The 24922-nt window shown below is 38.1% G+C and overlaps 1 protein-coding gene across 1 annotated transcript; it reads left to right on the top strand.

The window, feature by feature from the left end:
* The first annotated feature begins 772 nt into the window (after nucleotides 1-772).
* Nucleotides 773-24609, top strand: PPIG (peptidylprolyl isomerase G). Its single transcript, XM_044417610.1, has 13 exons — nucleotides 773-995; nucleotides 7053-7131; nucleotides 7309-7383; nucleotides 10377-10484; nucleotides 10760-10804; nucleotides 12307-12394; nucleotides 14083-14112; nucleotides 14225-14364; nucleotides 17904-18108; nucleotides 18929-19099; nucleotides 19791-19875; nucleotides 21722-21858; nucleotides 23329-24609. Exons 2-13 carry the CDS (start codon nucleotides 7071-7073, stop codon nucleotides 24449-24451), a joined length of 2268 nt encoding a protein of 755 aa, XP_044273545.1. The 5' UTR covers nucleotides 773-995; nucleotides 7053-7070; the 3' UTR covers nucleotides 24452-24609.
* Nucleotides 24610-24922: the final 313 nt, after the last annotated feature.

Below are 24922 nucleotides of genomic sequence, written 5' to 3'. Positions count from 1 at the left end.
GGCGGCGGGGAAAAGAAACTCAATTGTGAGTTCAATATAACGACGCTTATTCTAGGTGAGAAGCATTGCAGCCTAATTCGTTATTAGCTACTTAGCTCACTGAGCACAGTAGAGGTTACGTCTGATTATACATGTATACTAATATACTGTTAGTAATTTTAGAACATGACTTCTATTTTTTTCGGTCCTGAAGCAAACAGTAGCCAGGCAGGATGCCAACCTGAACATTATGTACATTTATATCTAATGTAAATGAGCTTTTAAAATATAAATTTTAATAGTAACCTCACCGATATGCATGAGCACAATGTGCATGTAAACTATTCTCTTTGGTTTAGCAACGCTTGCTGTCTACGCCTGGCTGAGGAAGTTGTGGCCCTCCAGATTTCGGGAGGACTGCAACTCCCATCAGCCCTAGCCTGCGTAGCTGTTGGCGAGGAATTATGGGAGTTGCAGTCGAACATATTCTGGAGGGCCACGCGTTCCCCTGCCGTTGTAAAGGCGCCCAGCGTGGTAGCGGCTCGCTGTGTGGCCCAACATGCTATGCACCGATTACGCTTTGTAGTATAGGACAGATGACAGAAAACTTTAATCCCAGTTGCTTGAGGGAATCTTCAAAGAAGGAGAGAACCGAGCTGAGGGCATCTTAGTTAAGGGAATTCGGTGCACGAGCAGGCACTGGGCTCTTCCTGGCCTTAAAAAGACCTGGGTGTGCACGCCAAAAGGGGCGGGAAGCGGCTCAGCGGAGCGGGTTCGGGCTTCTCCCCGAGGCAGCAGTTCTTCCCGGCCCGAAAGGCGAGGCTGGAGGCTCGTCGCCGGAGCCTCGGCTTCTCCCGCACGTTCCGCCCTCGCCAGCCACTCGCCGCTCCAGATTTCCCGCTTCCTCCCCTCCTCCACTGACGCAGTCCGTGCTGCACCAGATCCTAACATGGCGGCGGCGAGGCGGTGAAGAGCGCGGCGGGAGGGAAAATCTGGGCCGAGGGACGACGGCGGGGGTGAGTGGCGAGCGGAGCCCGGCGAGGGGGTCGTGGTCGCGCCGCCCGCGGATTTCAGGGGTCCCGTGAGGGAGCAGCGAGCGTATCTTCGAGCTGTCGGGGAAAAAGAGGGGAGACCAAGCGGGGGAGCAGGAGGGAGGGCTTGATCTCTTCCAGTTTGAATTTGCCTTACGTTGGCCGCAGGCGGGGAATCTTCTTCTCGGTTCCCCTCGAGAGCGGGGATTAAGGGTTCAGCAGAAAGGAGCGTCGCCCCCTCAACAAGTCCGTGGCGGGGGAAGAGGAGAGCGGTAGTTTCTTCGCGGAGAGTGGATGAGGGGAAATATGGGGCCCTTCTGAATGGGAGGGAGCGAGCAGAGTCTTTCTGTTGTTGTGATTTGTGCCGAATGCCTCAGCAACTTGGGGAGGCGGCGGTCGGGGTGGGAGGCAGAGGGACCCCCCCCCCCGCCTTGCGAGTTTCCTGAATCATTCAACAGAAACTAGTATTTCATCAAATAAGAATAATCACAGAGCCCGCTCCCTCTCTCCTTCCCTCCAATTCAAGGATATGTTTCTGTGACGTTCTTCCGTGTGTACAATGCGTTACCATTGATAGATGAAGGTGGGAATTTGCAGCCCTGTATTCTGGGGGAGAAGGGAAGGCAGGTGGCCAGGGAGTTGGCTTTCCAGTTGTAAAGAGGTAAGATTTAAATAGCAAAAAGTGGAAGAATAACAGACACAGTGGGGAAAGGGGAGGAGCTAGATAAGTAGAAGCAGTACTCTAAGAGTATATGTAAAGAGAATGTATTGTTATTCCACCTGTACTTTTACATACTGTTTGCAGGTTGATAGCATGTGCTGCATTTGTGCCTAATAGTGGGGCTTTCCTGCTATCAGTTTTTATCACTCCTATACAGTGTTTGAGAGATCCATCTACAGTTTTGGGTTTTCTCCTTAAAGTCCTGAAGAGCATCTGCATGTGTAGTGTAACATATGATGATGAAATTACACATATAGGGAATGATAATATATATATACATGTGAATATCTCTGCAATAATAAACATATTGTGTGTATGTTAAAGTGTGCATACTGGAATGTAAGGAAATAGTGAAATTAATGTTTTCCAAATGATTTTGCTAGACTTCTATCAAATCCAATTTCATGGTGGAAGTAAAACAGAGTCACATTTTTTTCTAGTTACTTATAAATTAGCTGGACTTAAGAAATAAATGGCAAGTAGTTAATTTTTGAGATGTCGCCAAATTATTCCAGATGGTGAAGTCCAACACATACTTCAGACATGGTGAATTGGTAGCAGAATGGCTGTAAAGGCAGTGTGATGTTCTTATGGCATAACAGTGCTGTCACATCTGAAATAATGTGTACAATTCTTGTTTGCCTTGTCACAAAAAAGATAACAATGGAAACAAAAGTTCAATTAAAATTAGTTTTGAAAGCAACTGGGGGCATGTGATGTCTTAAACTTACATTGTCATTGTCTTGAATATTTACAAGCATTTAAAAATAACTTTCAAGTAAAGGTTTTAATTGGTTGAATAGAACATTTAAACTACACTGCACTCAATTTCTGCAGTCAGATATCTCAATTCAATGACATTTGACTACTGGGGAAACTTTTTAGATATTTATGAAACTTTAAAGTTAACACATGCTACTTTTTTTAGATTTGCTTCCTTTGTTTTTGTGCTTATCAGACCCTTGTTGCTGATCCTTCTGTGACTATCTTTGCAAATAATGGCAGTGTTTGGTGGTGATTAGTGCTATAATTAGTCTGCACTTTGTGAGGTCTTACACAGTTTGTGAGCTGCTTCCGATCTATAGCTACATTCTACAATTCTCCATTTGTAGTTTGTCCATGTGATGTCTGAACTTGTCATGGGTTAAACAACCCAAAGTTAATCCTCAATCTGTGTGTAAGTTAGCTTTGGGTTCAAATAATTCATATAATTTATGAATGAGGTATGTGTCGGTTCCTGCTGCAAATCCAGAAGCAACTTGTTTTCATCCCTGCAAATTGTTTTTATGTGCAAACTGCCCATATATGTCTCTCAAAAGCTGTATGTTCTCAAAATACAAAATTCAGCTTGTTGAAAGGACATTGGGCCATTATGGTAGATTTCTACTGTTCTTAAGACAGAATTCAGAATTAATGTCCATTAGTGTAATTTGTATGCATCTGCCTATCAGAGGAACCAATAGGAGTGTTTGGGTTCCACACAGTAATTGCATAAACAAGAATTCATTGAAATCAATCCATAGTCTTTTATTTTCAAGTGACAAACATTTTAATTTTGTGAGATTTATTTATTTATATCAAATACTTCAGAAAGTGATTATTTAGTAATTCCAGTGTGTATATTGAGAGATAAATTAAAATGTTAAACGAGCTGTCAGTATTTTTATTTTTTATCGTCATTGGTGTTGAATTGGCATTCCCTTCCCTCCCCATGCTTGTAGCCTTAGTCTTGGAATATCCCTGGTCTTGGAATTCCCTTGCTATCCTCATGAATGTTGATATGTGATTGAACCAACAAGGCTTATGTCTCATTAGCTGCTTTCAGCTATAGGAAGGACAAGATAGCAATGTTGTGTGGGTTTACCAGTCCTTCCATAGTTAAGGACAGTTTGTTTTCATTTCTTGTTTAAAGATGTGCTGGTAGAGGAGATGACTTGGAAAAATGATAGATACAGTAGTGAGATTGTGCTTTATATTGTGATTTTGGGTGAAACTATCCATCCTTGCATATTTCAGTTTCTAAAGGAGCTTTTAGAATTTTTGGATTCTTAAGTATTCAAAAGTTTGCTGATGCTGCATTGACAATGCAGCATCACTGTGACCCAGGGTGGGCCTAACACTATATAACTTCCTAAACATAGTTAGAAGATTGGGAATGTCCTGCAGGCTTGCATGTTTCTTCATCTGACCGACTCCATTTCTCAACTGACTGGAAATTATTATGTGTATGTCCCTTTTAATTTTTGTTAACTGCCCAGAGTGCTTGGGCTATCGGGCAGTATAAAAATTAATAAATAAAGCTAGCTGCATATACAAACTAGAATTTACAGTCATGTGCAAATTCTATTTTTTACTGATTTCGTTTAACTTTGTACTATATTTTTATATTTTCCCAGAACTGTAATGCACATATGCACTGAAGCAAAGTACATCTTCTCAACCCTTCAACCATCAAATTTAATTCTGTAGATTTAAAGATTGAAGAAATCCATTCCCTTGGGTTGCAATGCTATGCAGGTTTAGATAGGAAAAGGACTACAGCTCCAGCATGCCTCAGCCAGCAGATCTTTTTTCTGTCTAAATTTGCATAGGATAGCATCTTTATTTTATTTCAAACTTCATACCATAAGAAGAGGTCAGAATGATCCAGTTCAGATTCTATGTTCTCATCCAAAAAATTATGGCTTGTTGGAGTGATACAAGCTCAAGTGCTTCTGCCTTGTTTTGTACATTCATCTTAAGTGAAAACTATTCAATCATTGTTTCCTCACATGTAGAGGTAAAAAGTGTGGTTTAATCATAAACCATAATGCAAAAAAGGATCAAACCACAAACCATAGACTGTAATCCTAGTTACTAGGGGAACTTAATGTGATTGTATATGTTTATAGTTCCATTAGAAGCGTTACTTCTGCTATATAGTACTTGGCCTTTTTTACTTTTGGCAGATTACCCTCTGAACAATTCTGTGAGTTTTCAACAAGGATCGCTTTGTAAGATCCACTTCTGTAGAGATGGAACACTCCAAACAGCATATGAAGTTTGATAGAATTTTTAGTTTTTGTGGCCTGTCACTGAAGCTGCATTTTTTTATACCCTTGCCTAGGAGTTAGTTCCATTTAATTCAGTTGGGCTTAATTCTGATAAAACATGTCATAATTTTATTTTGTAATTTTGAAAGCTGACACCAGTGTGAGAACCAGTGCAGTGTAATGGTTAAGAGTGCAGGACTGAGAGTCAGGTGATTGGGTTCGAGTTCCCATTTAGCTATGGAGCTCACTAAGTGACTTTGGGCCAGTCACAGACTCTCATCCCAACCTACTTCACAAGGTTGTTGTTGTGAAGGTGAGCGTGAGAGGAGGAGGAGGAGAATTGTGTGATCCACATTGAGTTACTTGAAAGGACAACAATGGGATATAAATCTAATAAACAAACACCTACTTCTCCTAATCCATCTGCACCTCCTCTGCTCTGCCCAGGATCTTTATCCCATGACAGTTGTAAATGCTGGGAAGAAAAACTGGGAAGGCCAAGATAAGAGATGTAAGTGGCCAAAGCATCCATGAGTAGCTATTTGTTTTGCAAGCCAGTTTGCAAGTAGTTAAGATACAGCTTTTCACATGGCATGCAAATTCAGTGCTGGTATTGGTAGTGATGTGAAATTGAAAATTTCCCACTACAATATTTTTCCCTGAACTATTTCCCAATTCTAAAAATTCACTGTTTCATAATAGGAATTAATACATAATAAATGAATACAGTCCTAATCAAATCAGAGAGTTTCAAAAATGTTTAACTTTTTTTGCAATTAATGCATTGATTTATCATTTTGGATATAGTAAAATGAGTGTAACAGATTCCAGTGTCTTTTTTCTTAACATTTAATCAAGGGAATCTCATTCTGTTGAATATTTTAAATCATAACAAATATTCCAATAAAATATCTCTAAGTAAAGCTTTGGATTTGTTTAATACATTAAGTGACACTGTTTACTGACTTTTTCCATAATCAGTGATTTCTATCAATATACACTTCTGTTGGGAATTTTTAGATACTTTTGTACTATGTAAAATGAACATGGCGTACTTTATAATATTGTTTACCTGCTTTTAAAGGACCTGGTAAATCAGATCTTAGTCTATTTACAAGATTGGTGAATTCCTAAGAAATTTTTGAAATATTATTATTTTGAAATAATAAATGGAAAACTCAGTGACTAGATCTCTGTTTCTGCTCTCTTGTTCCATGGCACCAACTTCAGGGTTGCAGTATCTACTTTGGGGTTTTTTATAAGATCCACTAATTGGAGTGTGATATAGCAGGCACTGAGTGGGTTCGCATGATTGCCAAGGCTAGTTGTAGCGTATGTATAATGAACCACAACAAGACGGAGCACCCATGGCTGACTTCCTGAATATGCATGCCATGGTTTGACATTTTATACAATGGGGGCTGGTTTATGTGAGGTTTAAACAATCAGAAACCCGCTGCACAGCAATTGAATGTTCAGTTGACCACTCACATTGTAGCTTAAATAAGCCATGGTGGACTGTTTGATCTTTTGAACCAGCCCACACACTTAGAGTTAAAGAATGAAGAGCCTAGGAATTTGGTCTGAATATCAAAATGAAAAGTCCTTCCATGTTAAAAAACAAAACAAGAAACCCAACACTCCTGGTTATCCTGAGTTTTGTTCATTTCAGCACTGTATTTTCAGTGGGGGGCTATATTTTTCTTGCTGCTCTTGCTAAATATTTTGTGACAGAAATCTTTGCTGATCTATTGCAGATCACCCAGCAGGCTGCCAGTAAATCCATCTCTCTCTTCCCATTTCTGTCACTTTCTAGTATATCTGCTATGCACTGTTACTGAACACAGTGATTCTTGCTGGGTCAAGAGGGTTTACATTCTTGGACTAAGCATCAGGGAATATGACCTGTTGGAGATGGTGGTGAAACAGGTACCAGTAATTGGTGACATGTTTTTACTTATTCCTTTCCCCTCACCTGCTTGCCAGCATTGTGAGGATGATCTGGTAGGAATTGAAAGCTGAACATCACACAGTTCAGGCTTTTCCCATGGCTAACTGTTCTACTCATCTAGAGCCCAACTGAAGTATCACAATCCAGATACTTCAGTTCACCTTTGCAATGCAGTAGTTATAGCTTTGTTTCTACAAAGGAATGGAACATTTTTACCTGTGTTTTCTTTATTTGTTAGTGTTTTATAATCCATTTTTCTCTGTAGAATGGTTTCAAATTTAGCAGGACTAACATCACTAGTTGAAATTGAAAACTTACATTGTGTAATTCTTTTACAGTCTTAAAAGTTTGAAGCCATGGGAGTGAAAACCCAGAGACCTCGTTGCTTTTTTGACATAGCCATCAACAATGTACCTGGTAAGAGAAATGCTGCTGTCTTTAATATTAAATGTTGGCCCAAATCCTAAAATGCATATTTAAGTCCAGTTGGAATAAGTGAGTATTGATCATGTGTATGCACCAAGGAGAACTATATTAAATGAGTGTGAGTGATTTTAATTATGCATTTTAATCTTTGTTTTGTTTTGATTTTAGCTGGAAGAGTTGTCTTTGAATTATTTTCAGATGTTTGCCCAAAGACATGTGAGAATTTCCGCTGCCTTTGTACAGGTTTGTAGATGTTTTTCTTAAGTTTCATAATTCACTGTGCGAAGCTAGTCCAGATTTAATTATCCTCAAAATCCTTCACATGGTACAAGAAAACAATTGTGAATGGTAGGCTTTGATGGTCATCATTTTACATACTGAAACTGAAGATCAAATTTCATATGTTGTTTCATGAACAAATTTTATCAGTCATGGAATAAGGGGGCAGTTCCTCTTATGGATCAGTAACTGGTTAAAAATGAAAAGCACAGAGTAAGAATAAATGAAAAATTTTCTCAATGGCATCCCTCAGGGATTTTTATTGGGAACAATACTTTCAAATTAAGAATGGGCTGTGAAATGCCCAGGTTTGCTAACAGCACCAAATTATTTAGGGTGGTTAAAACAAAAGCAGATTGTAAAATGCTCCAAAAGGATCTCTGCATACTCATGGGTAACAGAATGGTAGAGGTGGCTCAGTGTAAATAAGTGTAAAGTGATGCACATTGGAAAACAAAATCCCAACTTCATCATGTTGAAACTAATAGAATCTGAGCTAGTGGTGACTGGCTAAGAAGGAAATCCTTAGGTTGTGTTGGATAGCTCAGTGAAAATGCCAACCCAATGTGCAAGTTAGAAAACAGGCAAATTCCATGTTGGGAATAATTAGAAAAGGAATTGAAAGGAAAACTGCCAAGGTCATGGCCGCCTTATATGATCTGTGGAACAGTGATATTCCCAGTGCTGTGTACAGTATGGGTCATTGCTCCTAAAACGGATTTTACAGAGTTGAAAAAGGTGCAGGAAAGGGCAGTTACAACCATCAGGGGACTGGAGTGATTCCCCGATGATGAAAGGTTTAAATATCTGAGATTGCTTAGTTTAGAAATAAGGTGAGTAAGGGGAGACATGATAGAGGTGTACAAAATTATGTGTGGTGTGGAGAAAGTGGATATGGAAACTTTTTTTCCCTTTTTCATAATATTAGAATATTTTCATCCCATGAAGCCAATTGGTGGAAGACTCAGGCCAGATGAAAGGAAGTAATAAATAAATGAGTATTTATTACATAGCACATAGTTAGACTATTTGATTCACTTCCACAAGATTTAATGATGGCTACCACTATGCATTGCTTTAAAATTGGAGTGGTTAAATTCATGAAGGATTAATGGCTCATAGTCCTGATAGCTGGATGCTTCTTTCAGTACTGGAGACAGTATGCCTACATACAGCAGTTGCTGGGGAACTTGAGCAGCCGGGTGCTGTTGCGCTTATGTCCTACTTGTGGATTTCCCATGGGGAGATGGTTGGTAATTGTGTGTGCAGAATGCTGAAATAGAAGGACATTTAGTCTGTTCCAGCATGGCTCTTCTTATGTAGCATTTTAGTATAACATCATATATACCAAATGCCTTACTGGTATCTATCAGGGGTCTACAAATTTTGGCTGACCATGGTTTGTGAACACTACTGATTCTGCTCTTCCCTGGTGTTGTACTTGGAGACAGTCAGCAGCAGAACTTCTTAGTGCTCTGAAACCCAGTGCCAGGATAGGGAGAACTGCTGGCATCTCCCAGGCCTAAGGAAAGACAGGTTTAGTCCCTGATACTGTATTCCTGGGCTTCAGAGGGATTTCCCTGCATTCTCATTGATTCCAAGTCACAGCACTGGGTCAGACTGGAAGCTACCCCTTCTCAATCTTACTGCATTGAGAAGCCAGTGGTGTAGTGGTTAAGAGCATGGGACTGGACTCAGACGATCTGGGTTTTAGTCCCCACTCAGCCATGGAGCCAACTGGGTGACATTGGGCCAGTCACAGACTCTCAGCCCAACCTACATCACAGGGTTGTTGTTGGGATAAGATGGAGGAGGAGAATGATGTAAGCTGCCTTGAGCCCTTTGTAGGAAAAAGGCAGGATATAAATCGAAATGAAATAAAATACTAAAGACATGATATTTTCTGTTCGGCAGTGAGCGTAGTTGTGAACCATTAACCACCTGTGGAGTGCAGAATAATACAACCTGACATAGTACATTAGTGTGATGATGATGCTGAAATTAAAATCTCTCCCTTGTTCTTCCTGGGACCAACATATTGATCACACCCTACCATAAGACAAGACACCTGTATCACACCAGTCTGTTTAGATTATTTTTAAAGGAGAGAGAAAGGTAAAAAAGAAAACAGGCTTGGAGTAGATACAAAAGAGAACTTGACTCCTGCACATTTATCAGTTGTTCAGAAGAGGAAATTTGGACAGGTGTGACTTATGTAGGATGATAAAAGCTATAATTAACTCAATTCTACCTGGTTATTAATGCCAAAGAGTCCTTCTCTCCTGTGTGCCTGGTCACCATGGAATTGCAGAGACAAAATCCGATGGCCCATGCAGCTGGTTGAACAGATTCAAGATTATTAGCTGCAGATTGGCTAAACAGTAAATTAGGTGAAACTGCTACTGGCTACTGTACCGTAATAGAGTTGAGGGAATTCCCATGCCTTCTGAATGAATAGTTTCCTCAGTCTGGATGCAGGCTACTGATTTCAGGAGGGGTGGCCATCCATTTGGCAGTCAAGTACTTACTTAGCACTGACTGGCACCCTTCCACCACCATCTTAACAGTAATTTCAGATGACCTTCGTTTCAGTTATGAAACTTCCTTATTGGCCACTGCTGAACTTATGTCCCATTTCATAACCCATTTTTATGAACCGGTGCTGAACTTAAGTTCTACTTCATTTTTAGTTGGCAAGGACTAAATTTTTCTTTTTCATTTGGAAAAGTTGAGCTGCAAAATAGATCTGAACTTGATTTAAGGTACATGATTTGTGCATGTTTAGACAGAAGGAAAAAATCTACAATTTCCAGGATTCCCTAGTCAGCCATATTGGCTGGGAGTTATAAGCCCTTTTTTCTGTCTAAAGATGCATAGAATTCCTTACAGTATTAATTCTCTTGTGCCATGTAAGGTTGTCTCATTAATGGAAATTAAAACTTTTTCCCCCTCTGCAGGTGAAAAGGGTACAGGAAAATCAACACAGAAGCCATTGCATTACAAAAGTTGTTTGTTTCATAGAGTTGTGAAAGATTTCATGATTCAAGGAGGTGACTTCAGTGAAGGTATGAAACTGACCTGATTTATTGTTTTTAAGATAGCAGAAGCAAAATACCTTTTTGATGAACATTACTAAGATAACAAGGCTAGTTTGTATTCTTAAAGATGCTACAGTTATTAATAAAATACAATAGTGTTGAAATTTATCCTGTAAGATTTGTCTAGATTTGTGGTAACAATATTTATTGTGAAGTCTTCAGAACTTACCAGAAACGTATCAGAATTTACATGCAATACACTCATTACTTTTCCTTGTTGTATGTTTTTCTTTTCATTCAAGGAAATGGGAGAGGAGGTGAATCAATATATGGTGGCTTTTTTGAAGGTAAGGAAATGATCTTTTCAAGTTAGCCTCCAACTCTTCGTCACTGCTTTTGGTTTAAGAGTATTGCCTTTTGTGGCCTCTGATGTGCAGAGAACATTTGAAGGTTGTAGTCTGCTCTGTTGTTGAAACTCAGCAAGCTTTCCACTTATTATAGATTGTTAAAATTCTTTATCCCTTAAGGTCTCATAATACAGTTAGTAATTTATTAACTCACTTTTGCTCTTCTGCTTATGCTTCTTTTAATTGTGCAATTCCAATCTTACTGAGGGGCATGAAAGTTTTGTATCTCATATCCATCAAGCTCTTTAGTCCTGTTCAGCCTAGTCTTCTCTACACACTTAAAACAGCCTTCCTTGAAAACTGGCTTTATGACTCTATAAGTAGATGGTCCAAGCAGGCCAATGGATGAGACCATATTGTTTCTATCTTTCCCTTTGCAAGTTGTGACTAGTTTCTGATGCTTATTAATCGAAGTTCAAAAAGATTTTTTGGAAACTTGGTATTATGATATGGTGTTGAAAGGGTTTTATTTCAAGTTAAATAAGGATCAAACTGATATGATTGAAAGCTGTTACAAACAAGCTGATTGTGCAATACTGGATTCACATAAATAATTGGAATTTCTATTCTGAATAATTTTAGATGTCAAGATTATCTTGTACTTAGGGTGTTTTGTTTTGAATGACAAATGTTATTTTCTCATGTTACTGGTGTTTTATGCACACTTTTATAAATGATGCATAAAACAAAAGAATGACCAGAAAACACACTGGTCTGCCTGGGCTAATTGAATGGGAAATCGTGAAATCAGTCCTATGATCCCGGGATGTTCATCCCGGGACCATAGGATGACTTGGAAAGTTAAGTTAGAGCCAACCTCAACCCCTCACAACTGGCACAGAGAGAATCATGTTGGCTACCACTCTGTGATCAGAAAACCATCCTTGAAGAAAAGTGCAAGGAAAGCTGCCAGTGAATACAGAAGAGAAGAGACTGGAGAGGTCAGAACAGGATTCATTCTGAGCCTCCTTGAGCCTGCTTCTGTCTCCTTTCAAGACTTAAAAAGCCAATCTAACAGGAGAAAGTATATTGGGGAAGGGAAAGATCAGCTCTGTTACTCTTTCCACCCTACTGGTTTCAGCCCAGCAGAGTACAGGAATCTTGGAAGCCTCCAAGTGTTGGGGTTTCCAAGCAGTCCATAGGTTTCTACTCCCAAGGGCACTCTGTTTTGACAGATTTATTGAATTACAAGGCAGGCCCACCTTTGATACATTCATTTATCATATGATAATCCTGATTCAACAGAGTTGCTCACATAATTGTATTTGTGTATTAGACTGAGAATTACAGTATACCTTTCTGCCTTTTTTAATTTATTTGAATACTGCCTGGCACTGCAATGATACATTTGTGCAGCTTGACAGTCCTAATTTAAAATGCTAAAGAAATGCTAGTGTAAGGTAATACTTGGATTGCTGAAGTAATTGAAACGCTTTCTTTAGATGAAAGCTTTGCTGTAAAGCACAACAAAGAATTTCTCCTTTCAATGGCCAACAGAGGGAAAGATACAAATGGTTCACAGTTTTTTATGTAAGTATCATGCCAGCTTCAACATGTTTCTTTCAGCATTTGGATGGTAGTCCTTACCATTTAAATTGTAAGAACTTTGCATCATTGAAATGGCAAAATCGTTTTCTGTTTGCAAAGTATGTATATGTTTGAAAATTCAAAATATAACTGTGTTCTTTAATGTTTATTTTGGGTGCAGTAAATAGAATTAAAGTATAGATTATATGGTATAAATCTGAATTTTTTTAGTTACGCTTTAAGTTAGATCAGCTATGTATTAGGGGAAGCTATCAGTAACTTATAACCCAAAAAAGATTTGTGTGCACCTAGTGCTCTAGCATTGTGGCAGTTAAACGGATGTGGATCTGATTAATACCTAGTTAGGAGACAACTGAGAGTCCTGTATAATCAGTTCTGACCTTTCTAATAGGTTAACTGGATATAAGTACAGCAAATAAGATGAGAAAATGGTGCTTGTTTAGCTCAAATATTCTAAATATGTCAGAGCAAGCTGCTACATACGTATTTCAAAAGGCCTGTTCAATTACTACTTTGACTCCAGGGTTCTACCTGTGGTGAAATTAGGAACAGGCTTTCTTCTTTGATTTTCAATATGGATAGAAAAGCCTGTGAAGTGAGCTAGGACGATCTTCCGGATAAACTTAGTAATGCTTGCCCACAGTGAGGGGATAGGGAAGTGTGCAGTTTTGAGCTCTACTTGCTCTTCATTCCAGGAGTGAAATAGCATCTGACCAGCTTTTAAGATGGAACTAAGACATAAGTTTTCCTTATTGTGATAAAAAGATTAAATTTGTTTTCTTCAATATACTCCAGTCTGATCTCAGATTGAGCCCAGGTTACCAGCTGCAACTAGATGTGGGTAGGGCAATATGCGATGCCATCAGAAATTTTGTCTTCCCCTAATCGTTTCTACCTTGCTATAGTTCTCTCTCTCTCTCCTATTTAGTTACCCTTTTTCTTGTCTCTGTGCCTCTTTAATTAGGACCATTTCTTGCTTTGAGAGGAGTGATTATTAATGCTGTCAACTCAGACTTTATGAAATATAACTCTTTTGAAACCATGTGTTTGAGTATAAGAAAAATTTGAGAGATTCTGGTACAGTATTTTATTTGCATAAGCACACTTAACACCAACAACATCAATAGGGGTTGTCTTCTGAAAGCAGGCAGCATATCTTTCTCATTGAAAGAGATTGTGACCTAATTCTCACTGAGGTGGTAAAGCTGTGTCTAAACTGTACAAATTCAGAGTGCAAGTTGAAGGTTCACTTCACTGAGTACCTTTCTCCACATAGAAGACAAGATGCCACAATGAAGGATTTTGCTTTAACCTTTTTCCTGCCATTTAATTTAGTATGCAAGAGAAATTACTATGTATGCAGGAACATTCTGCGATGTGAATCTTCTGCTCTGGTACAGCCAGGGAAAAGGTTTGCCACCTAGTGAGAATTAGCTCCATGTAACGTGAACTTGTAAAAACATCATATTTAGGCTATTGTTATGATAATGCTTCAATTAAAAACTGCAACATTTTCTGTATTGATATTTGAACTATAATTCCATTGTATATTGCCTTTTGAATATGATTCAATCTGCTGATTTGTGGCATAATACATCACATTTTTGCCCATCCCAGATACTAATATTACCTTTCTTTTGTTAAATTCTTGCCCCTGGTGTCATCAAAAGAACAACCAAACCTACCCCTCATTTAGATGGGTAAGTATCTTTGTATTTCTTGCTTGAAATTGGAAAATTTCATAATTGGATAGCTACTTGAGATTTGTGATAGATTTCAGTCAGCTTTTAAAATTAAGCTTTAATCATCTAGGCTTCATGTTGTGTTTGGACAAGTAATCTCTGGTCAAGATGTTGTAAGAGAAATAGAAAACCAGAAAACTGATGCATCTAGTAAACCTTATGCTGAAGTACGAATAATGAGTTGTGGCGAGCTAATTCAAAAATCTAAAGGTAAGATTGAAATACTTAACTATTTTTAAAAGCAATCTCTTCTAGATTTTGTAAATAAATAACAAGTGGAGCCTGTGACAATGTTGCAGTCTGCCTCTTTTCCCAGAATGGTTTGTTGTTAATCAGGGCTCTGAACAACAAGCAATGTCTTCTTCCAAGTGAAGCTGTTAGGGTTCAGGTAGGCCAGCTGCCCCCTGCCCCATGTTGCTCTTTGTTTTCCAACTGATATTTGTACTCTGTGTTTCTTGGAGACCCCTGAGCATGCTCAATAGATACTGGGACACACTGGGTGTTTTTTTTTTCTTGTATTCTTTCTTTTAATATCCAGTCTTCCATATTTCTCCTTATTTTTTAGTGATTCTGTTTCTGTTAAGCACACAGCCACCCAAACTCACTATTAGATGGAACAATTAAGGCCAAGCAACAAATGTAACTGTGTATCCCAGGATTAGGGGTATATGTTGTCTGTGTGGGTTGTTGGCTTAAGGTTGAGAGAGGAGTTCTCCCTCTGTGGAGGGGTGGCACCTAACACCCCTTAAGCCACAGGCACTACTGTTTCCCTTTTGAATCTCCTCCACTGCTAGTCTAGTCTTTCCTTCTTCTCTGTTTCTGCTTTTGCGTCCCACTTTTGCCTCCCCTCACTTCTAACTTTGTACTTTTTCCCCTGGATCATGTGATCCAATAATTGTTCCATCTGCACTGTCTCCTACTTAGCTTTTGTACCGAAATCAGTGTACTTGTTTTTGCCTTTAAAGCCCTAAATAGTTTAGTACTAGAATATTTAAAGGACTCCCAGCTTCCTCTTATCTTCATTAGAGGTGTCAGAGGTACACAGAACAGGTCCTTCTTGGTTGTGACCCTAGATTCTGTGAGTCCCTTTCTTAAGAGGCCTCTCTTGCCTCCTTTTTCATGTCATTTGGCATTCAGTGAAAATGGGTGTTTTGTTGTGTGATTAGTCTGGATTAGTTATTTTTCTTTGATAGCATGATGTTCTGATTGTTTTGTTTGTGCTAATGATTTGAGTGGTTTCTCACTGCACATATTTTATATTGTGTTGTGGCTATATTTTGTACTGCATTAATAGTCCTTACGGATGGAAGACTGACCTATAGATTTTCTCTCAATATGAAAATATGTATGTTTTTATATATGTGTGTTATGTGTCTTAAGCTTTTTTTCTGCAGCTAAACCAAGTCTTTGGAATATCTATCTTCACTGTTCTTTACGTGCCGCATTGGCTACAGTAACCTTTGATTCACATCAGAGCAAATGAACAAGGTGGAAGCCAAAATGTTTGGCTCTAAAGCATTATTATTTCTGTTATCTTACTATAATAAAGATATGGTTTAAACAACTAACTTTAGCCTTCTGGAATCCAGAACAAACATATCTGAAGTGCTTTTAAAATTGTGTGTGTGTAAAAACTGCTTTATGGCACTAATTTATTTGAAATAGTGATGGACAATTTGAAACTCGCAGTGGCTGCAAAAATTTGGTGCCACTATAAGCAAATTTGTCCTTTTTTCCTTCCATATGTAGCAGTTTGTTGATGAATTTCAGTGGTGGGTGCATTGATTTTTTTTTCCTTGCTGCCACATTTGGTGCCTTGGTGGCAGCAGCAGTACTGCCTACAGGTGCAAGGGAGGCAGGTTCAGAAGTGGCCCCTGGAGTCCCAAAGTTGCCTACCCCAATTTAAGATACATCAGGGAAAACTAATGACAAAAGCTTTCCCAAGGCAGCTTGCATAATCCAATCCATACAATCCAATCCAATTAAATATAAATATATAAAATCAGGAAACAGCTGTCATAACGTTTAGCCCAGGCAGGTGAGAATCACACACTCTACTGGACACAAAAGACAAAACTCCTAAGAAATCCAAATATGGCCTAAAAACTGTGGCCCTTATCGTTTTCCTTAAAGCCTGTAACAGTGAGACCTGACAGACTTCAGATGACAGCCTATTCTGGACATATGAGTCTACTATTGAAAAGGCCCTTTCATTTGTACTTATCAGCCTAGCAGACCTCAAGATGGGCAAACGAGAAAGACCTGCACTGTCTATCTTCTGATATGGGTGAAGGCAGTCTTTCAAATATTTTTTTACCAGCCCTACAGTAATTACTGTAGAAAAAGTCTTTTACTAGCACCAGGAAGAGATATTTGCTAAACTATGATGTGCATCATGATATCATAGGTGTACAGCACGAAAATAGTCAACAATTTAAAGGTATTGTGTCAAGTATAGAAAGCACAGAACATTGAGGAGTGTACACTAATAGCTAATTCTGCTATATCCAGAATTTGTTCTGTGAAAAGATTTCTGTGCAGTAGAAATTGCAGTAAGCACAACGATAAACACAGTGATTAGAAATGACACAACAACAAAGTAATGTGAGAGAGAAATCATCCATTCAGAAATGAGAGAATTTAATGATTTTTATTTTATTTTTATTTATGAAAAGTTATTTGCAGTTGTGGTGAGTGAAGGATTTTGACCAAAAACAGAGCTGTGCTGTAAAAGATACGTATGTGATTAGCTGGTTTGGAAAGATCTAAGATCTTAAAAGCTGAAGACTGAATTCATTAAAATGACACGTGTGCATCACAATAGCCTGAGGGTTTAGCTGATACTCAGAGCTGAGCAGGAGAGGTTGTTGCAATCCATATTGGGCTAGAAAATCCATTCTAAGTAGTGCAAGGGAAGCAGGAATAGTAGAATGCTTTTAATTATGGGAGCATAAAACATCAAATGGAGAATATAAGAAAAGGAAATACATGCTCTGATATGTGGTGGATTTGAAACTAGCTGTTTACCCTTATTGACACAGCCTCCTTTTTAATCAGACCTTTCAGCAGTCATAGATGATTTATAATAATCAGTAAAATTGTTACTTCATCTTTTAGTTGCTTGTTCTCATTTGTTATAAGTGATACTCTTAGAAGGCATGGGTAGCATCAGAACCAGGCAAACTAGACCAAATTTATGATCTGTTTTGGCTCCCTGCTGTATTCAGCCCATGACAGTAGATCACACAGAATTCTTCAGAACATGCTCCAGTATAATTAATACTTGTGTAGGTTATGTTTGCATTGTATCCAAATTTTAATGTTTTAGTGGCAGCTTATGTCAAATGTATGTAGGTCTGTTACTAAAAAAGAAAAAAGAGAATTTTTGAAAAACAGGCACAGAAGCAAGAGCTTTGTCATGTTTCCAAATTTATTTAATTTCTTCAGATATTTATTATTTAGGTTCTTACTCTGACATGTTCTACAAAATATTAATTCTAATACTATTTATCAAGCATAGCAGTAGCAAGAATGTTTAAGAGTCCTTGGCATACTTTACATTGTTTTGTGAAAGTGTCAGACCGTTGGTAATTATTCAAGATACAAGTCCCTTATAGCTGAAAGAAACCTTTAGACAACTATGACTACATGATTTTGGCTAAACAGATTTACAGATCTTTGTGTGTTTTTAAAATATGAAAATACTTGATTGTTGTTGGTAAATGCTTATGTGTTGCCTTAATTTAAAGCCAAGAAGGAAGAGAAGAAAAGACGCAAGTCATCGTCCTCATCCAGTGATTCGGAAAGTTCAAGTGATTCAAAATCTTCTTCTGATTCATCATCTGATTCTGACAGTGCTTCTGAAGCAAAAACAAAGAAAAAGAAAAAGAAGCATAAAAAAAATTCAAAGAAACATAAGAAAGAAAAGAAAAAGAGGAAAAAAAGCAAGAAGAGGTATACAGGGTGGGGGAGGATTTTTGTGGAAATATTAACATGTCTGTCTTGTACTATAATTGTGTAAAATTTAATGCAGGATTGCTTTGAAGGAATCTGTGATGTGTGACTTTTGAAATTTCCTTGTCTTACAGACATTTAGGCTTTTATGAATCTACAACATGCTCTTTATTCTGACATATATGTGCAACCACGCTGAATAATATAAAACTTTAGTGTGAATCTGGAATACATAAAGAGTAATCCTGTGGTCCTAAGATATTATCATGAGGGGGCTTCAGTATAGAGGGCCCCACTAGATGCACTCCCAAAACAACTCCAGCCTTGTAGCTAGCATAGTTACCCCACCCATCCATTCCAATTGATTATCAATAGGATTTTGTATTTAAAAAGGTGCATGAAGCCACGAAAGCAGCCCCCCAATCCATCCCTAGCAGGGTGCTAGAAACTGTGGAACTGAAGTCACAGGTGCTTCCATTGGTTCACTTCATCTTCCATTGGTTCACTTTGTCTAGATGATGGTGATGTTTAAAGTGGTGATGTTGCTCAGCCTGATTACCCCACTTTATTCACCAACATCAGCTCGGATGTTGGTGAACAAGTTGCTGGACAACAGGAAGCTTTACTTCGTTTGCTTTTTGGAAAACTTTAAGTTCATTTCATATTTTTCCTGTAAATATTGTTCTTATTTGCATAGCTCTCAGTGACTGCTAATCATGCCCTAGCATAAGTGCAAGGAGCTTGGTCTAAAATATGCAAATTGTAAAATAACTTATGCTTAAAATAGACATGAATAACTTTTGTTCTTTTGTGAATGAAGCTCAGCTAGTGAAAGTGAAACAGAAAATCCTGAGTCTCAGCAACCACTTTCTACTGTCCGTCCAGAGGAGATTCCACCTGTCCCAGAAAACAGATTCCTGATGAGGAAAAGTCCTCCTAAAGTAGATGAAAAAGAAAAAGAGACAAAGAGCAGGGAAAAAGAAAGGGAAAGGTAAAGTTATATGTGCTTATCAGGACTACATATCGATATAGTTCATTTAATACAGTTAATTTTTGGTTGAACTACCTAAAAGCTGACAGATGATCTGTTGCATGCTGGTATTTGAAATGCTTCAAATAAATGTTCTATTGTATGTACTTACTGTAATAAGTACATACAATACTTGTATGTATTTGTCGTTATTTGTTTTTTGGCACCAGGCGAAGACCTTTTTATTTAAGCATCATTTTAATTGTTAACAGTATTTGCTTATTTATCTGGCCAGGGCGACTTCTTTTATATTGTTATTTATTTTATATTGTTATTTTTATATTGTATTGTATTTTATGTTGTGAGCCGCCCTGAGACTTCGGCAAGGGGCGGCATAGAAATGTTTTAATGAATAAAAATAATAAATAAATGGGCTATATTAAAGGAATTTTGCAAGGAAAGAAAAAACAGTGTTCTTCCCAATCTCATAACCACCAGTTTCAGGAAGATATTCACATGTTACATTTAGGACTGAAGCATTTCAACACAAAGACTATTTTTGTTTTTATTGATCTTTTACACCACCCAGTTGTACATTTGAGCTGGCAGTTCAGCCTTAGTACTTCAGCAATGCATAACTGGAAGAAAGTGAAAAATTGTTTTCAGACCCACTCCAGAACTACAGCAAAGTCTTTCTGTTCTTAATTTCTAGTAATCCAGCAAACTGCCAGTCATCATATCAGAGAAGACTATTAGTGACTAGATCTGGACGGAAAATAAAAGGAAGAGGACCAAGGGTATGATTAGCTTCTTATGAGCTGATTCTTTGAACATTAGTTGTTATCTTTAATGCACTGATTTTGATTCAGTTTCACAACATCTGGAAGTAGTTACTTTTATATGGAAAGTCTCACTAGGTTCACACAACCCAATAACCTTACAAGGTTAAGTGTGAGTTATAATTAAGAGGTGAGTTGTCATGCTTACTGAACACAGCTGCAGTTACACACCATAATTTGTTAACCACAATCAACTCATGGAAAGAATCCATGGTTTGTTGTTGGGTTGTGTGGATTTTTTGTAGTTAATCAACCATGTTTTCTTATTGCAGCTAAGTGTAGGTTATTGTGTTTTGCAAATCCAGTTATTAGTCTTTTAGAAAAGCATTGGGCACGGATAACAAGGACAGATGTATCACTGCATGGCATTTGTTATTGTCTCTCACACAAATACTGTGTTACACAAATCCTGAACATTTATTCCTATAGCCAAGAAAGAACCACTTTTCAGCTTTTCTGGTGAAATCTAGTCAGGACATGCCTTCCTGATTAGCAGCATTTTAGGATGTGCAAATTAGCTGCAGGGAGCACACTCACTTTGTTCTGTTTTGTTCTTAAACACAGTGGTGATCCTTAATGATTGCTCCCTTTTTTCTCCTCTGGAATAATTGGACTCTCTCAATAGCTTCTATGCAGGGCCAGTTTTCTGACGCTTTTAGCAGCTTGGTGGACAACAGTATAGGTATTTGGTTGAGGCAGGCTAAAGATGTATTCCCCTGATTAGTTTGACATTTAAATCTTCATTATAAGGACAAGTCTAAATTTAGTAATGCCTCCAGAATATCTTAGATGGCATGGTATTGGGTGTGGCTCAGTGGTAAAGCACCTGCTTTGCTTGTAGTCCAGTTTCAATTCCTGGCATCTCCAAGTAGGGCTAGAAGTATTGCTACCAAACACTCTAGAGAGCCACTTCCAGTCACTGTTGACAATACTGGGCTGGAAGGACCAATGATATGACTCTGTAAGAGGCAGCTTCCTGTGTCTTACAATTGCTTGTTAAATTATTTTTTATTTTTCATTTAGACAGAATCAGGCCGGTCACATTGATTTGGATGAGGAAGATTTGGGCATACCATTAACTCTTCCACTGAAATAATGAAATAACTGATTCAGACCTAATTGGACTGGATTTTAATTGATACAACTCCTTTGTGAAATATTGCCTATAAAAAGTAATTTCCCTAAGTAATATGTTGAATTTTGCATTTTTAAATTACAAATTAAAGGCGCAACAGATTCTTGTTCCTGTTTTGTTCCAGAATCAGAGCACCTACATGCCACAAGGCATCTTGGCAAAACAGATTGATATACATCAACAGGCTCACTGATTATTAGCCCCAGCAATATTTTTAACATGTACCTGTCTAGTTTTTAGTGCAAAGAATATAAACTTTACCACAAACAGGGTGACATACCTATATCTGCCAGCCAAAAAAAATGGCTGATGGAAATACTGTGAACAGTGAGCAAGTCATGGATTATGAAATGTCTCCCTCAGAGAAGGATTATAGAGACTTGCCTTGCTGCAATTGTGTATAAGTATGCGATAGCATATTATGTCAAAAGAAGGTATGTTAATTTACTATAGGTAAAGCAGGGTTGAGGTCAGAATGTACATTATATTTCAGTTGAAAATGAAACACAATTTATATTATGTAAGTGTATGATTACTTTGCTTTCAAATTTTATTTATATCTTCTGTTCTTAGTAAAATAGTGTGCCAACAAATGTGTGACAGTTACTAAACATTCAGCATAGACAGAAAGCAAGCTTTTATTCAACATTCATTTTTCCCTTTTCAAAGCGCTACCGGACACCTTCAAGATCCAGGTCAAGAGATCGTTTTAGACGCAGTGAGACTCCTCCACACTGGAGACAAGAGATGCAGAGAGCTCAAAGAATGAGAGTATCAAGTGGAGAAAGATGGATAAAGGGAGACAAGTAAGATGCCATCAAAAAGCTTGCTTTTCCAAGTTGGAATGGTAAAATGTAGCTCATATACTGGAATACAAAATGGAAATATTTATCAGTACTCATTTTTGCACTGTGTTGGTATACTGTTCTATTGGTGACTTTTTCTTTTCCCCACTTGGCAATCCTATCGTAAAACTATAAGCACAAAAAACGGTTTGATCTAGACCTAAGCATGTGTAATAAAGCTGGTGGAAACATTTCCCTGCCTCCTTTCCCATAGTAGCCAGTGGTGCAGTTAGGGCATGACCCTGGGATCAAAGTCGTGGGCCCTATAGCCCAAGCCCAAATGTGACAGAAGATTAGGGCAGTAGCAGACAGGTATGCCAGGACCTCCTAGGGCTAACTTTGCTTGTTTCCACATCTTTCCTCTCTTTCTCTTTCTCTCATGTTATAGGCAGGGAACAGAAAGCTAGGCATGTACTTCATTATAAATGTTCATTTTATTAATGTACTTTAACATTACCATTTTATGGAACAAAATGGTGCTTATTCCCTAATAAATTTGTTTACTATCAAGGCAGCAGACACAACCACAGTCTCCTCCTCTCCTTCATTTTTATACCATTCAATAGCTGAAGCTCTCTGAGCAGTTTCCGGGTAGGAACTGCTCTGCAAAATACAAAAACAAGATAGAGTTTAACATACAGCTAAAAACCCCCAGTAAATAAAGGTAAAACAGCTTAAGCAATTGCAGTAAAATTGCAAAACAAAAAAGTAGATCTGTTAGAAAAGCTGACATGTTTTGTCCAATGCCGTTAAAAACCTGGGAATGTTAACCTGGTACCAGAAAGAAGATAGTGCTGGGCAGGCCTCATGATCATTCTGTAATTGTAGGCTACCAATGAGAACGCGCTTTCCCTTGATGCACTGTCTGAGCCTCCCTTGATCATGATGGTTCCAAGTGATTTAATATGCAAAACAGCACATGGTCAAATTATTTCTTGGTTCTATCAAACATTTTTGTTTTTGTCCTGCTCTAACTTACCAGCCAATATGGAATGACAGTGTTGGGCAAGCACAGAAAAGTGAAATGTTATTTTGTACTTTACAACTGCAGTAATACAACACAGCTTTCCAGTGTATGTCCCCCATAAGACTACAGTCCATGATCTAAATTGCCTAAACTATTAATAGACACATTCAGTTTTTAGATATCCTCCCTTTCTACTCAGTTGCTACCACCATCACGTGTTGTATTCAGTAAAGTTCTTCTGTGTAGCATTTTCAGGGGACTGTAGAGGCATAAGTGGGGAAATAGAGGCAAAGAAGTCCACTTCTGCCAGTTCATTGCATGTGCTCAAGTCTGAATCTAAGCCTTCCTGTCTGTCTGTCTCTTTCTTTCTATAACTTCAAAAGCGATTTGTCATTTTCCTTGTTGACTTTACTAGCTTTCTTTTTTCAAGTTCAAAATGCATGAAGTATTTTTCTTCTTTCAAGGGGTGAAGTTAATGAGAACAAGAAAGATGCTGCAAATCAGAAAAGCCCGGGGAGAGGAAAAGAAAGAAAACTATCTGACCACAGGCAAACTTCAGAGAGCCCTAATAGAAGGGAGGAAAAGGAAAAGAAAACAAAAGACCACAAATCTGGCAGTAAAGACAGAGAGACAAAAAGGAATTCTGAGAAGGAAGAAAAGGATAAACATAACAAAAATAAGGCCAAAAAAAGGGCTAGATCCAACAGCCAGAGCAAAAGCAAAGAGGTGTCAAAAAGTAAAGAGAGGGATTCAAAACACAGCAAACATGATGAAAAGAAAATGCGATCAGGAAGCAAAGAGAGGGACTATGAGAAAGAGAGGGACAAAGAAAAATACAATGATTTCCGTGGGAGAGAAAGGAGCAGAAGTAAAGAGAAGAATAAAAGGGGAGGATCTAAAAGTAATGGTCAAAATCATACTAAAACTAAAGATAGGGAAAAACACACCAAATCAAAGAGTAGAGAACGTGAGCAGTCTAAAAGCAAACACAGCTCAAATAGTAAAACTAGAGAGCGAAGCAAAAGTGGAGATAGAGGAAAGAGAGTAAGGTCTAGAAGTAAAGGACGAGATCGCAGCAGAAGTAAAGATTATTCAAAACACAAAGATAAGGAAGTAAAAAGAAGAGAGAGGTCAAGGAGCAGAGACAGAAAAGGTACACCAGAAAGATCTAAAGGTAAAGAAAACAGGAGGAGGAAGGAGTCACAGAGTTCTGAGAGGGAGGAAAGCCGAAGTAAAGACAGGCATCGGAATCAAGAGCACAGAAGTTCTCACAAAAAAGATGATGCTGAGGAGAAAAAAAAGCGTTCAAAAAGCTGTGATAGTAGTAGCTCAGAGACTAATAAAAACAGAAAGGCTAGTAGAGATCAGGATAGAAGTCCTGACTCAAAGAAAAGACGAAGCAGCAAGGACAATGAATTGAAAAGATTGTCTTCTCTCAGGAGTAAGGAAAAGGACAAGTCACGTTCCTCAAGAGAAAAAGAAATCAACCAAAAATCAAAGAATCAGGAGAGAGATCGTGCCCATGGTAAAGATAAAAAATCTGATCATGAATCAAGCGCTGGAACTGATGAAGACAGACATGGATAAGTATATGAACTGATGGTTTCCATTCTGTCTCCAGGTTCTAGAGACATGTTGGGGAACACTTTTTTTTTAATGTGGACTTCAGTTTGGTCTTTTGATAATCCACAGCTTGGATCATTTGTACTGCTAAAGTTTTAATAAACTTGAAATGGAAAAAACAAGTTTTATGTGTAATACAGTGTGCTGTGTTTTAATATTTCATGATTTCCATATACTACTTCTGTGATATCAGAAGGAAACATGCTGTATTGCATCTATGTTTTAATTTAGACAACTCTCTACAAATAAGCAGGTTGGACTGAAAATAAAATTTAATTTCTTTGAACCAGTAGAATTCTGCCTACTCATGTCTCAAAGAATTGCTGTTATGGTAACAATAAATAACCTTATGTTAACATTACAGTACTACAATAAGTAGACAACCAGAGTATAGGAGGAAGAGGAATATTCTGCAATTTAAATGCTTTAATGAAG

The sequence above is a fragment of the Varanus komodoensis genome, unplaced genomic scaffold (assembly GCF_004798865.1).
Source record: "Varanus komodoensis strain SLA01 unplaced genomic scaffold, ASM479886v1 scaffold9, whole genome shotgun sequence".
In the NCBI taxonomy this organism is placed as follows: domain Eukaryota; kingdom Metazoa; phylum Chordata; class Lepidosauria; order Squamata; family Varanidae; genus Varanus; species Varanus komodoensis.
The sequence above is the reverse complement of the archived record's forward strand: the minus strand, read 5'-3'. Positions and strand labels throughout refer to the sequence as shown.

What these genes read in the sequence shown, in the direction of transcription:
- PPIG (XM_044417610.1), top strand. Translation starts at nt 7,071, where the DNA reads ATGGGAGTGAAAACCCAGAGACCTCGTTGCTTTTTTGACATAGCCATC. An exon ending in ATATGGTGGCTTTTTTGAAG is followed by an intron (nt 10,805 to 12,306) that starts GTAAGGAAATGA and finishes CGCTTTCTTTAG; the next exon opens with ATGAAAGCTTTGCTGTAAAG. An exon ending in TAAAAGGAAGAGGACCAAGG is followed by an intron (nt 19,876 to 21,721) that starts GTATGATTAGCT and finishes CCCTTTTCAAAG; the next exon opens with CGCTACCGGACACCTTCAAG.